Source organism: Anolis carolinensis, chromosome 6, assembly GCF_035594765.1.
Source record: "Anolis carolinensis isolate JA03-04 chromosome 6, rAnoCar3.1.pri, whole genome shotgun sequence".
NCBI lineage: Eukaryota > Metazoa > Chordata > Lepidosauria > Squamata > Dactyloidae > Anolis > Anolis carolinensis.
In genome coordinates, this window is record NC_085846.1 from 34,061,873 (window position 1) to 34,074,625 (window position 12,753).

General features: G+C 39.9%; 1 protein-coding gene across 1 annotated transcript in view; it reads right to left on the reverse strand.

Annotated features, from left to right (window-relative positions):
* Nucleotides 1-12,753, reverse strand: part of stard3 (StAR related lipid transfer domain containing 3) — a 45,344-nt gene continuing 32,591 nt past the window's right edge. Inside the window, exons 9-15 of the mRNA XM_008113330.3 lie at nucleotides 12,548-12,640; nucleotides 11,251-11,313; nucleotides 10,289-10,384; nucleotides 8,706-8,785; nucleotides 8,519-8,623; nucleotides 3,553-3,646; nucleotides 1-2,519 (exon numbers count right to left, since the gene is read on the reverse strand). Coding sequence (XP_008111537.1) covers nucleotides 2,415-2,519; nucleotides 3,553-3,646; nucleotides 8,519-8,623; nucleotides 8,706-8,785; nucleotides 10,289-10,384; nucleotides 11,251-11,313; nucleotides 12,548-12,640 — 636 coding nt within the window. The 3' untranslated portion in view covers nucleotides 1-2,414. The remainder of the gene's footprint in view (nucleotides 2,520-3,552; nucleotides 3,647-8,518; nucleotides 8,624-8,705; nucleotides 8,786-10,288; nucleotides 10,385-11,250; nucleotides 11,314-12,547; nucleotides 12,641-12,753) is intronic.

Consider the following 12,753-nt stretch of genomic DNA (forward strand, 5'->3'; position numbering starts at 1 on the left):
TGAGGTTTTTCTTATTAGATTTTATTAGATTAAGTCACAAAGATTTGATGCAAAAGGCATATGTGTTATTCAAGTGGCTTTTCAAATGAAACGGGGAGATCCACTCCCCACGCATGTCAAGGAAAAGTTAAGATTCACGAAGTCCGCAAGCTTCTTTTCACAGTCAGTCTGGAACGCTTACCGACTACCCAAGGCGATTTAACAATAGGATCTCCTGCAAGTCTCTCATGGTGGCAAAAAATAATAATAAAGGCTTGAAGGTGAATAGTTTGAAGACATTGATCCAAGTAGTGAACTTCTCGTTGTCTTTTCCATGATTGGAAGGTCATCACCATGTCTTACAGCTTTTGCCATAGTGGGCAAAGGCCAAGCTAACAAAGATCCCAGATGGTGGGAAATGTCCTAGCTACAAACCTCACTCTACATAGGGTGCAATTCCAACTGTCCCATGCAAATCGTAAAGGATGGAGGCAGGGATTTCCAAGGCTGGGAGATATAGTAGAATGCAGAATAAAGGATCCTGAGTGCTGAAAACAATCAGCCCTAAAGCTTGCTGGGGAAATCTGGTAGGCTTGATAATGGCCTTGCTTTGGGGAAGCTAATCATACCTCACCTAATAAATCTACTTTCTTATAACTTTCTGACTTAGGACTAGCCTCGTGGCCTAGAACTGCACTAGAGTGAAAGCAGAAGGCAGGCTTGTCCCAGTTCAAAATACATATCTGAATTTGAGTGACATTTTAAATTTTATCTAGCTCAGGAAACCCCTCAAATGGTCAAACCAGCAAAACCAAAGTCATCCCTGGCTCCTCATTCCCATGTTCACAGCCTTTGCAAATGTGCAGATACAGTAGGTTAGTTTGGTGTGTCAGGGATATTGCACTTATTGAAACCACAAGCATTAAACTGCTGTCTGAAGTTTTCTCCTTCCCTCTCCCCTTCACAAACCAAACTCTTATCCTGAACCCTACCTTTTTAAAGGTGCTGAAATGTTGTGGCAAATATCTAGCAATGACACACAAAGATCTGCAGAGACTTCTATAGCCCTTGCACCATCACATAATCTGTCTACCTAGTAATAGGAGTAGGGTTAGACAGAGAAATAATACTTCAAAATTAAACTTTGCTGGGTTTGCAAATGTGTTTGTTGGACAATGCAATTTTTCAGACAGGAAATAAATGTACCAACAAGTTCAAGCAGCAGATGAGGGCAATTTAGCATGTTTTGGTGGAGGGGGCAAAAGGAAGGTCTAAACTGCCTTCTGAACACTTGCTTTGCTTATGGCTCTGACCTAAGTAAACTCCACACATTTGGATGACATTCCCATCCCACAGTGAGGGACAAGAGGAAGAAGCAGACAAGGTATCCGATGAGAAGTTTCTAAGAAAGCCTACTCTCTCACACACACTCACGCATACAAACTATAGTTAAAGAAAAGGGGCCTTAAAATTGTGGATCTTGGCATTTGTTTTCAAGACAATTCTGACAAAATAAAATTAGGAACTCCAGGGACTGTTGCCACTGTATAAGGTTCACTTTAGGCGGAGATACTTGCTTCACAGTCTTTGTTGTGCAGGGGACAAAAGACAAATTAGAAAAAAAGTATTGTTGAACAATACAATCAGGACAGATATCAGCCTGATGTCCCTTTGAAGTTCAGGTACATGACTGGGAGCAGATATTCCTTCCACTAATTGTTTCCTCTTCAAGTATATGTCCAACAAACTATGTCCATATGTTTGGGTAATTGATCCTCCAAGATGCAATGGTAAATATGCTGAACAGATAGCCCTTCAGGAAGGATGGAGTTTTGACACAATAGTGGGCTACAAAACTGGCTCAGAAAGCAAACCTCCGACCTTTGCACCTTAGCCACATCATGGAACGTGCAGGATTACCTGATGCCATTCTTCTGTTATGGAAGGCATTTGAATAATGTTATGAAAACACAGCAAGGACAGCATGATCATGCCCAGGGAGGCAGGGGTTTTGAGGAGATAACAAAGGCAGAAATAGGACTAGAGAGGTGAGTACACAGCAGATTCTGGAAGCATGTTCATGAAGGAATTTGGCACATCTTAATCCAGAAATGGCTTGACTTCTAGTAGCAATGCTATCTATGATCATCACAGAAAGACCTGAAGAGGTCTCCTTCATGCTTCTAATTTGTACTGATTCAGAATTTGGACCATCAGTGCTCTTGCCTTCTGCGTGTCCTTTGATCATCTTTCCATCCTTTTCATTGGTCAGTCTCCTGAAGACAATTCAAAAGCTCTTCAGTTTTACCCTCAAGATCAGCTGTAAGATACAATCTTCCCATCTCAGTTGGAAGAAAAGAGAATCCAGTTCTTTGGACCTTGTTGGTTTGTTTGAGCATGCTCAAAAGGCAACGTCACAGCAAGCTGCTGAGAAGCTAAGACCGTGTCATGATCTCCATAACCCGCTTGCGTAGGTGGAACACAAACTCTGTCATGGTAGCAGACAAACTTTGGTTGATAAGGTACCGGGGGAGCCGACCCTACAAGAAAAAAACAGAGGTAGTCGTCATGTTACCATATTATATTGTTTATGTTTTTAACTGTGTCTCTTTGCACCTCGTTTATACTGAGTTTGGTCCCCATGTAATCCCCCCCCAGTCCCTTTGGGGAGATGGTGGCAGGATATAAGAATAAAGTTGTTGTTGTTATTATTATTATTAGAACCAACTTCGTGTTCAGATGAATCTTACAAGAACATACTGGTGTATTTAGCCTAGTATTGGATACTTTCACTTATAACTGTTTTTGAGGGCCTCAAAGAAGAGATATGTCTTCTCATGCTCTGCTTCCTAACACCATTTTCACTGGCAATACCATGGACTAACACTTTAGAAATTTGGCAGGCAAAGGGGTGTGTGTGTGTGTGTATGTGTGTTTTAGCTACCTAACAATGAATGTTTTGAAGAGGATGGAATTTTACTAAGGAAGCCAAAGGAGGTTAAGAAAGAATGGAGGGGGGAATTAGAGGAGTTGAAAAGAACGCTGAAATTATCTGCCAGTCAAAAGAGCAGCATAAAAGAGATTTTCGATAGGAAACTGAGGAGATGGAAGTAGGAGAAAGTTCAAAAGGAGGACTTTATGACCTAGAGAGAAGGGAGGGAGAAGAATGCAGGAGGGAAGGTGGAAACTATTGTGGAGAAATGGAATGAGGATAGATAAGAGGTGCCAAGAGAAGAAAGACAAAGGAAGCAGAGAGGTGTGGATGGAAAGAGGGAGCTTAAATGCATATGTTTTAGAAACTTTAAGAACCTGTACTATAAAAAGGCTCTCTATGATGGTAGAAATTATTTAAAATGGTAGCCCCCATATAAAATCATAACATTATTTTAGAAAAGTGAGGTTTTTTAAATGAACTGCATATCACCCACTCCACATTTCATAAAGCATTTGTGGTCAGAGAACACCACCTTATCACTGAACCCTAACAAGAGTCTGAAAATTTGATTTTTTTGACTACAGATCCCACTTCTTCTTTGTTTCAGCTAAAGTTCAAAAGGGCAAAAATTGCTTTACCTTCAGGTCTGTATTGAGAATCCAGAACAAAGTGCAGATGTTTGGATTAGTGGGGCATTTCAAAGCGACAAAACCTCCAGGACCATTCTCCGCTCTGGGAAAAGACAATGGCAGAAGAAATGGTGAGAGAGAAGTCACAACAGAAGCAAGGAGATGATCGAAGTAGTTTATTGTGGCTTTTAAGTAATGTAGTTATTAACCACAAAATCTTGGTTTCGGTCCTTAAGAGTTGTGGCTCAAGGTAAAACATTACAATAATGAAAACATAAAATACAAATACTATTTTCCTGCCTCATACATCTGGGTGAGTATTTTGAAATGTATTTGTAGTGCCATTGTTTTAGAGCTATGCATTAAAAGTTCAGATACCTCCCACTTCCTCCTACTTGAAACCCAGCTAAGGCCCCTTTCTACACTGCCATATAAAATCCAGATTATCTGCTTTGAACTGGATTATATGGCAGTGTAGATTCATATAATACAGTTCAAATGCGATAATCTGGATTATCTGATTTGATAATCTGGATTATATGGCAGTGTAGAAGGGGCCTGAGACTGTTCTTATGATGGCCCACCATAAGAAGAGCCTTTAAAGAATAGGTTGCCAAGAAGAAAGGGACTCACATACAGATCTATTTATGGGGAGATTGAATTGTCATTAACACATTGAACTGAGTTTAGAGCACTAGGAATTTTCAAAGTTATAAAAGACTGTGTATGCTATGGAGGCTGGTGGATGAATGTCTTGGCTCAAATTTCCAACTTGGTGCAAGACTGACTGTTTGCCATGTTTGTATTTTGTTTTGTACAAAAAACAAGTATTGAAGCTTTAATAATTTTCCATCTTTCTGTTGGAACTTGCCACAATAGGGAACAGGGGAGAATGACAGTATCTCACCAACAGCCAGGAGTAAACTAAATTCTTTCCCGGAGCTTGTTGGGGTTAAGAGCTGCCTGCATTTGGTTTCCTACTCCTGATGTTACATACAGAACACTTATTCTCATTTCTCAAGTATTTCAAATGCTATTAATCCAGTCTCCTTGAAAAAGACAAGGAGACTAGACACACCATATTTCATCATGTGCTCTGATGTGAAAAAAGGACACTGCCCTCTTCACAAATTTTCCCAGAAGCTGCATTTTCCGTGAGCTAAAGGCCAATGAGTTTTTAATGTTATTACTGAGAAAAATGAAGATGGTAAGCAAAGACCCACCCTGGCAAGTCACCAGAGGCAAAGGCTTTGAGAACAACAAAGAGACCTTGTTGTTGGGAGATGCTAGGCAGAAGTTGAGCTTGTCACAAGATAGCAGCTAGAAAAGACCAGATACTCAGTAGGCATTGCTGGAGAGAGATCTCACTGAAAAGCAACCCTTGGTGGATATCCCAAAATCCTGTACTTCTCTAGGATCAAGGCTTATTAACTGCTCAAATAAAAAAAAAAAGAATATTACAATCATAGACGAGGCTACAAAGGCCATGCAGGAATACTCAATCAAAGCACTGCTGACAGATAGCCATCCAGCCTCTGTTTACAAACCTCCAGAGGACGAGGCTCCATCACAAGCAAATATTCCACTGCCAAACAGCTCTTACTGTCATAAGTTTCCCCCCCCCTAATATTTTAGGTGGAATCTCTGCTCCTACGGTTTGAATCAACTGCTATGGGTCCGATTCTGAAATTCTCAAAGACAATGAGCATTCAATTACATGTGATGAACAGTTTCTGGCTATGGACATGTGCAGATAGAACATAACTATTACTCTCTGAAAAATGTATCCCTAGCCTAATCATTTTGTAAATATTTATATTGATTTTTCATCTGTTGTCGAAGGCTTTCATGGCAGGAATCACTGGGTTGTTGTGAGTTTTCTGGGCTGTATGACCATGTTCCAGAAGCATTCTCTCCTGATGTTTCACCCACATGTATGGCAGGCATCCACAGAGGTTGTTGAGGTCTGTTGTAACCCAGGCAAGTGTGAATGTTTCAATTAATCACCTTCATTAGCATTGAAAAGCCTTGCAACTTCAAAGCCTGGCTGAGTCACACTTGTCTCCAACAGACAAGAGTTCTTTCTCCCAACCTGGACCTTCCACAGATATATAAATCTCACTTGTCTATTCCCAACACTTCTTGAGGGTACCATGTTTGGGGAAAGTTGAATAATCAAAGAACTGAAGTTTATAACAGTGAAAAGAGAGTAAATAATGTTAGTTTCTTCAACCTAGCAAGCATCCCATATTTTGATCCATATGAGGATAAACTAGACTGATTTCAGCCTAGTATTACTCTTGTCTGTTGCTCAAGTATTGTTCTTCCACATAAAAAGCAGTGCAGTGTTCTTTTTATTTTATTGATGCAATTCTATTGTTCCAAGCACCTCACACCCCAATCAAAGGTAAAGGTTTCCCCCTGACATTAAGTCCAGTCATGTCTAACTCTGGGGGTTGGTGCTCATCTCCATTTCTAAGCTGAAGAGCCGGCGTTGTCTGTAGACACCTCCAAGGTCATGTGGCCAGCATGACTGCATGGAGCGCCGTTACCTTCCCGCTGGAGCGGTACCTATTGATCTACTCACATTGGCATGTTTTCGAACCCCAATCAAAACTACTGCTAAAACCAAACAAGGTCAGGAAAAAATTCTGAAATATGGGACTGGTGGGTTTCACTTATCTCGACATTAATCTATATATATAAAAGAGTGATGGCATCACGGCAATTCACAAAACAACAAAAGTACAGGCCCCCTAACCTCAAAATTTGACAACACAACCCATCATCCACGCCTCAAGGTTGATACAACAAAAAGAAAAGAAAAATAAAGTCCTAATTAGAGGGAGAGCAATAATTTTTTTTATCCAATTGCTGCCAGTTTAGAGGGCTAATCTCTGCCCACTTGGTTGCCTAGCAACCAAGGGACAGCCAGGTTTCAGTTAGGGGACAGGCAGATTTAGGCCTCACTTAGACTTCTTCCACAGATTATCTAATTTGCACTGGATTATATGGCAGTGTAGACTCAAGGCCCTTCAACACAGCTATATAACCCATTTATAATCTTATATTATCTGCTTTGCACTGGATTATCTGGACTCCACACTACCATATAATCCACTTCAGTGTGCATTTTATACAGCTGTGAAGAAGGAGCCTCATATAATCCAGTTCTGAGCAGATAATATATGATTATCAATATACAGTAGAGTCTCACTTATCCAACATAAACAGGCCGGCAGGATAAGTGAATATGTTGGATAATAAGAAGGGATTCAGGAAAAGCCAATTAAACATCAAATTAGGTAATCGTTATACAAATTAAGCACCAAAACATCATATTATACAACAAATTTGACAGAAAAAGTAGTTCCATGCGCAGTAATGCTATGTAGTATTTACAGTAGAGTCTCACTTATCCATCACTCGCTTATCCAACGTTCTGGATTATCCAACGCATTTTTGTAGTCAATGCTTTCAATATATCGTGATATTTCGGTGCTAAATTCATAAATACAGTAATTACTATATAGCATTACTGTGTTCTGAACTACTTTTTCTGACAAATTTGTTGTCTAACATGATGTTTTGGTGCTTAATTTGTAAAATCATAACTTAATTTGATGTTTAATAGGGTTATCCTTAATTCCTCATTATCCAACATATTTGCTTATCCAACGTTCTGCCGGCCCGTTTATGTTGGATAAGTGAGACTCTACTGTACTGTATTTACAAATTTACCACTAAAATATCACAATGAATTTAAAACACTGACTACAACAACATTGATTATGAAAAGGCAGACTGCGTTGGATAATCCAGAACATTGTATAAGCGAATGTTGGATAAGTGAGATTCTTCTTCAATATGAAATAATTACTGGGATAGAATAATGCAGAACAATATAATCTCTAAAACCAGGACAGTAAATAAACAGGGAAATTCCACACAGGAAACAATCAGGGCCAGCTAACACCTCCCAACAAAGTATTCCCATCATCAAAGTCTGGCAAATCCTGTTTTCTCAGGGCCACAGACAGTAGAAGCACATAAAATATCGCAAACAACACCACTCTGAAAACAAGGGAATTCCAGACAGGAAACAATCAGGGCCAGCTAACACCTCCCAACAAAAAATTCACTCAGGGAGGAAACAGTCATGCTTTAAAGCTGCAAGGCCATTACATCCTAATCATTTTTCCTAATTGCAGCATTCATACTTGCCTCCAACAAACAAAAAAAAACCAATCAGAAATATTGTATATTCACAACCTTTAGGAAATAATATCCCCTGATGGCGCAGCGTGTTAAAGCGCTGAGCTGCTGAACTTCTGGACCGAAAGGCCACAGGTTTGAATTGGGGGAGCGGAGAGAGCCCCCACTGTTAGCCCCAGCTTCTGCCAACCCAGAAGTTCGAAAACATGCAAATGTGAGTGCATCAATAGGTACTGCTCCGGTGGGAAGGTAACGCCGCTCCATGCAGTCATCCCACATGACCTTGGAGGAGTCTACGGACAACGCCGGCTCTTCGGCTTAGAAATGGAGATGAGCACCAACCTCCAGAGTAAGACATGACTGGATTTAATGTCTGGGGAAAACCTTTACCCTTGACCTTAACTACCACCAATTCTTCAATACTTTATTTCCCATACCACCATACTTCGCCACAGCAACGCGTGGCCGGGCACAGCTAGTTACTTTATATAAACTGGAGGTCCACCAGTAGGCTTCAGGAACTGCTATGAGCACCTTGTCTGTTCACATTACATTAAAAAAGGCAGTAATAGTACAATTCTTCAGACTATTGACAGAATTGATTGAAACTCTTTATGGTTCTATTTTTCCTGAGCGAGGTGCCTAATTTATTCTTGTCATTGGCTTTCTCCTATCACTTGTTTTTAATCCTGTGAGCTGCCTCAAAAGAGTGTTATCTTAAAAGATGACAAACACATTTTGAAAATATGCAGATACATACCGGACGTATTTGGAAGTAGGTGGACGTGAATTGTGAACAGTTGCCATTCCTGATGAAATGTATCGATCTCTTCTTCTCTCTATCCGACGTACATTTACAAAATCCCTTGGAGAACAGAAAAAGAGGTCAACCACTCACTCAGAAAGAAACTTGCCTGAGATGTAGTCCAAATAAAATCAGGACTCACCTGGGTGACACAACGCCGCCTGCGGCCCCAGCTGCCACATCATAAGATATCGATGTGTTATCATCAACTCGTTGCAAAATCTGAAAAGAAAATAAGTCTCTGCTGATACAAATCAATGTGGAATGCAAGAAATTCAAAATCTGTGATGATGCCAGAGATCTGACAGTCATTTTCTATCTTCCTCACTGAAAGGATCTCCACTTACGGGGGGGGGGGGGGGGGGGGTCATGACATTTGTTAATTATGGCTGCATTTCTGGACTACAATTCCCAGATTCACCAGTTACCATTGCCAGTGAAGTTTGGTCTAAAAGAAGTTACATTTTGCAAACTCTATTAGACTTTACCTGAAAATGTATAATCAAATTAGATAATACAAAAGGCAATTATTCCTGCTGGCAGGAACTCATGAGTGCAGAATGAGAGCCAAAAACAACAAGAAATTTGAAGTCAAAATGATGATTGCATTTATTCATCAAAATATTTATATTTGTAAACCCTTGCCACATTTCACTTCTATTTCATCTTGGAGTGCAAATATTTGTCCTCCATAAGTATTCAACTTCCCCAAAAACTGCCAAAACCATGTCTTTATATAAATCTAAGGTACGATCATATCTTGAATACTGTATACAATACTAGTCATCACATCTCAAAAAGGGTATTCGAGAAGTGAAGAAAAGGTCAATCAAAACGACTGAGGGCTCATCAGAGGGGCCCAAAGAAGATTTACCATGTCTTAGCCTTACAACTTAGAAAAATAAGGCTAATAAAATAGAGGTGAAACTTGCATCATGCAGTTCTATTGGATAATAGCATCCAGAGTCATCCTATAGAGCTGAATGGTACAAGATTTGAAATAGATAAAAGGGAGTACTTCCTCACATAGGACTGAATTAAACTATGCAATTCATTGCTGCATGAAGCAGCAGTGGCTGCCAACTTGGATTGCTTTAAAAAGGAATTAAACTATGACAGCTAAGACTATCAATGACTAGTTCATATCATAATATGATATGAAAATACTTACAATAACTACTAGTCATTGATGATCTTTGCTGTCATAATTTAATTTCCATTATTGGCGGTAGTATACCGGTAAAAACCAGTTGTTGGAAGATGGGCATAACATGCTATGCTATTGCACTCATGTGCTGTTTGTGAGTGGCCACTGGCATTTGGCTGGCCACTGTGAGAATGGACTGTGAGGAAAATGAGGTGTTAAGGTCTAAAGCCAACTATTTACAACTAGAGTAGATTGTTCAACAGTAAGCCAACATTTCTATGATGATTCAATGAGTCCCATGCAGTTTCTATGCTGTTCAAGAAAGTAAATAGAAACGGAAAGATAAAGAACCAGCAATAAAAGCCCTTGCGTGCCAACAGTTATCTCCAAAACAGAATTAAATTTAACTCAGCACTTCCTTTCTTGCAGATAACAATTCAGAGAAATGGAAGTCATGTACAAAAGTTATGGTTGGAGGCTCGGGCCAACTCATGCCAGAGGTAACTTTAGCAGAGGAAGACACAAAGGAATTCAGTAGCACCTTTATCAATGTGCAAGAGATGTTTAGAGCTATTTACCTGGCATGCCAACAACGTTTTATTCCACAGGACCATCTTTTCTGGCTGGAGGATCATCTCCTGGTAGATGATCTCAGGAGGACATTGTAGAACTGCCTGCAAAGAAAGGAGCATTGTTCACTGCAAAAATCTTTTAGTAGTTCTGTCTAAACACTTCTATAGGACTGATTTAAAGAAACACACTTCAACCAAGTACCTTTCATATGTAGTGGACTATTACTGGTTGGGAATAATGATTGTGGAAGTCCAAATTTGCCTGGTTTATAGTTTCTTTAGAGAACAAGACCCAAAATTTCAAAGATTCCTAAGAGGGAACTGAAGTTGATTCACCAAAGCCAATGGAAAATGAACAAAAAGCCCTGGTTAAATATCCCATGCCAGTAGCCTATAATTTTCCAACAGTGACAAACCTTCCCTCCCCCATCCCGGCAATTAAAAAGTAACTTAATTTTAAACCCCTCAAGCAAAAGCTTGAACATCAAGAACAGAGGGAGTCTCAAATGGAGGCAAATTGACATGTTTTCAGCCACACTGCTCACCCTGGAAAAGTTATCAGACAATGAACTGGCAGCGAGAAGCAAAGTAACTTTCTTACAAGAGGAGAACACTGTTTGGTTAAGAACCAAGCACCAAACATTCCATCCACACCATTCCCTCACCTAGAGACCCAAGCAAAGTGTTTTTAGACTTATTTTTTTAATAAGTTTTAATGTTTATATTGGAAAGTGCTTATAAAGGTTGTATATTACTGATGTCATGGCCTATGGCTAGTACAATAAACAATTCATTCTATTCAAGTGTTTCTAGACCTTACTTCATAATCTGTCTGTCCCAATTACCTACTCTTCTCACTTAAAGTGACAGGAGATGAGAAAGAAGAAAAAACAATCGTGGCTTCAGAAAGTCATCTGATTCAGGGCAAACTCTCTAGAAGAAAGGCAAAAGCCATCCAAGCACCTTACCTTGAGAATAAAAATCTTGCCATGGTATGGCATTTCAAGTGAGTGAACTGTGTCACCAAATTCCTGCAACAAAAAACATGGAAGGCGTGTTGAGTGCTACAGGGCAGAGCAGCTTCTCAGTATCATTTTAATGAAAACATGCAGGGCTATATCACCTTGCCTTTCCCACATTCTTGCTATTTCCCTGTGTTTTAGGATTTCCCCCCCCCCTTTATTATTATTTTTTTTAAAAACTTGCAGAGTTATTATTTCAGCCTATATAAGTTTTGTAATCAAAATTCTGCCAAGTGCTAAAATTGATGGGTGGATGGGATCACCCAGAAACCATCAACTTCTTCACCATTTTTCCTTTTCACCTTTCATATAACTTCTTGGGCTCCATGAACCAACTTCCTCCTCCCATTTAAATTTAAACTTTAGGGTTGTGGAACAAGCAGCCTAAGATAGCACTGGAAAGCACCTGGTGTCTTAGGTCAGGCTGCGGTGCCAAAATGGATTGAACCCTATTGACCTGAAGGTTGGCAGTTCAAATCTGCAGGACCGGGTGAGCTCTCGCTATTAGCTCTACCTTCTACCAATGTAGCAGTTTGAAAACACACAAATATGAGTAGATAAATATGTACTGCTTCAATGGGAAAGGTATAAAAACGCTCCAAGAGGTTGTGCCGGTCACACGACCAGGAGGTGACAACGCAGGCTCCTCAGCTTGGAAATGCAGAAGAGTACCTCCCCCACAACCAGAGATGAACACCGCCTCCAAAGCCAGAAATTAAAGGAGAAGTCTTAGCCTTTGTCTGTGTATGTGTGTCTCATTGTATTGTAACAAGGCATTGAATGTTTGCCTGTATCTGTTTATACTGTAATCCGCTCTGAGTCGCCAAGGGGAGAAGGACGGAATATAAATCAAGTGTTATTATTATTTTAAACAATGGTTGGGAAATGAAAAAATGCCTCCACAAAAGTCTAGTTCCTCAGTGCCACTTCATGACCCAAACAGCCTTAGCAGGTCCTGCCTAGAGCTGAAGAAGCCTCGGTTTCCAGCTCCAAATATGAGTAAAACACAGGTCAAGATCATGGAAATTTTCAAGCTATCTTTGTATCATAAATAATCCACTTTTCTATCAGGAAAAGAAACAATCTGTAACATGAAAATCTTTTCAAAATCATCTTAGGGTGAGATTGGGTTGAGGAGTAGACATACATATCCAGAAAGATTGGAACAACCCCTCTCATTCTCTGGTTCAACAGCATTTATTAATACTTCCATTCTTAAATCATCCAGGAATCACAAACTTACAGTGCACTTCTCAAATGTCCAGTTCTCTTCCTGAGCTAAAATTTGATCCATCACCTCCATTGAGACCTTTCCTTGCCGAACATATTCCCTCTCCTAGGACAAACCATGACATACAGTTAAGCATTACCCAGTACCAATTCCAATATATTTTGATACCTCAGATTTCATAGACTCCATGTCTATTTTGTCTCGGAGGACAGGGAGGG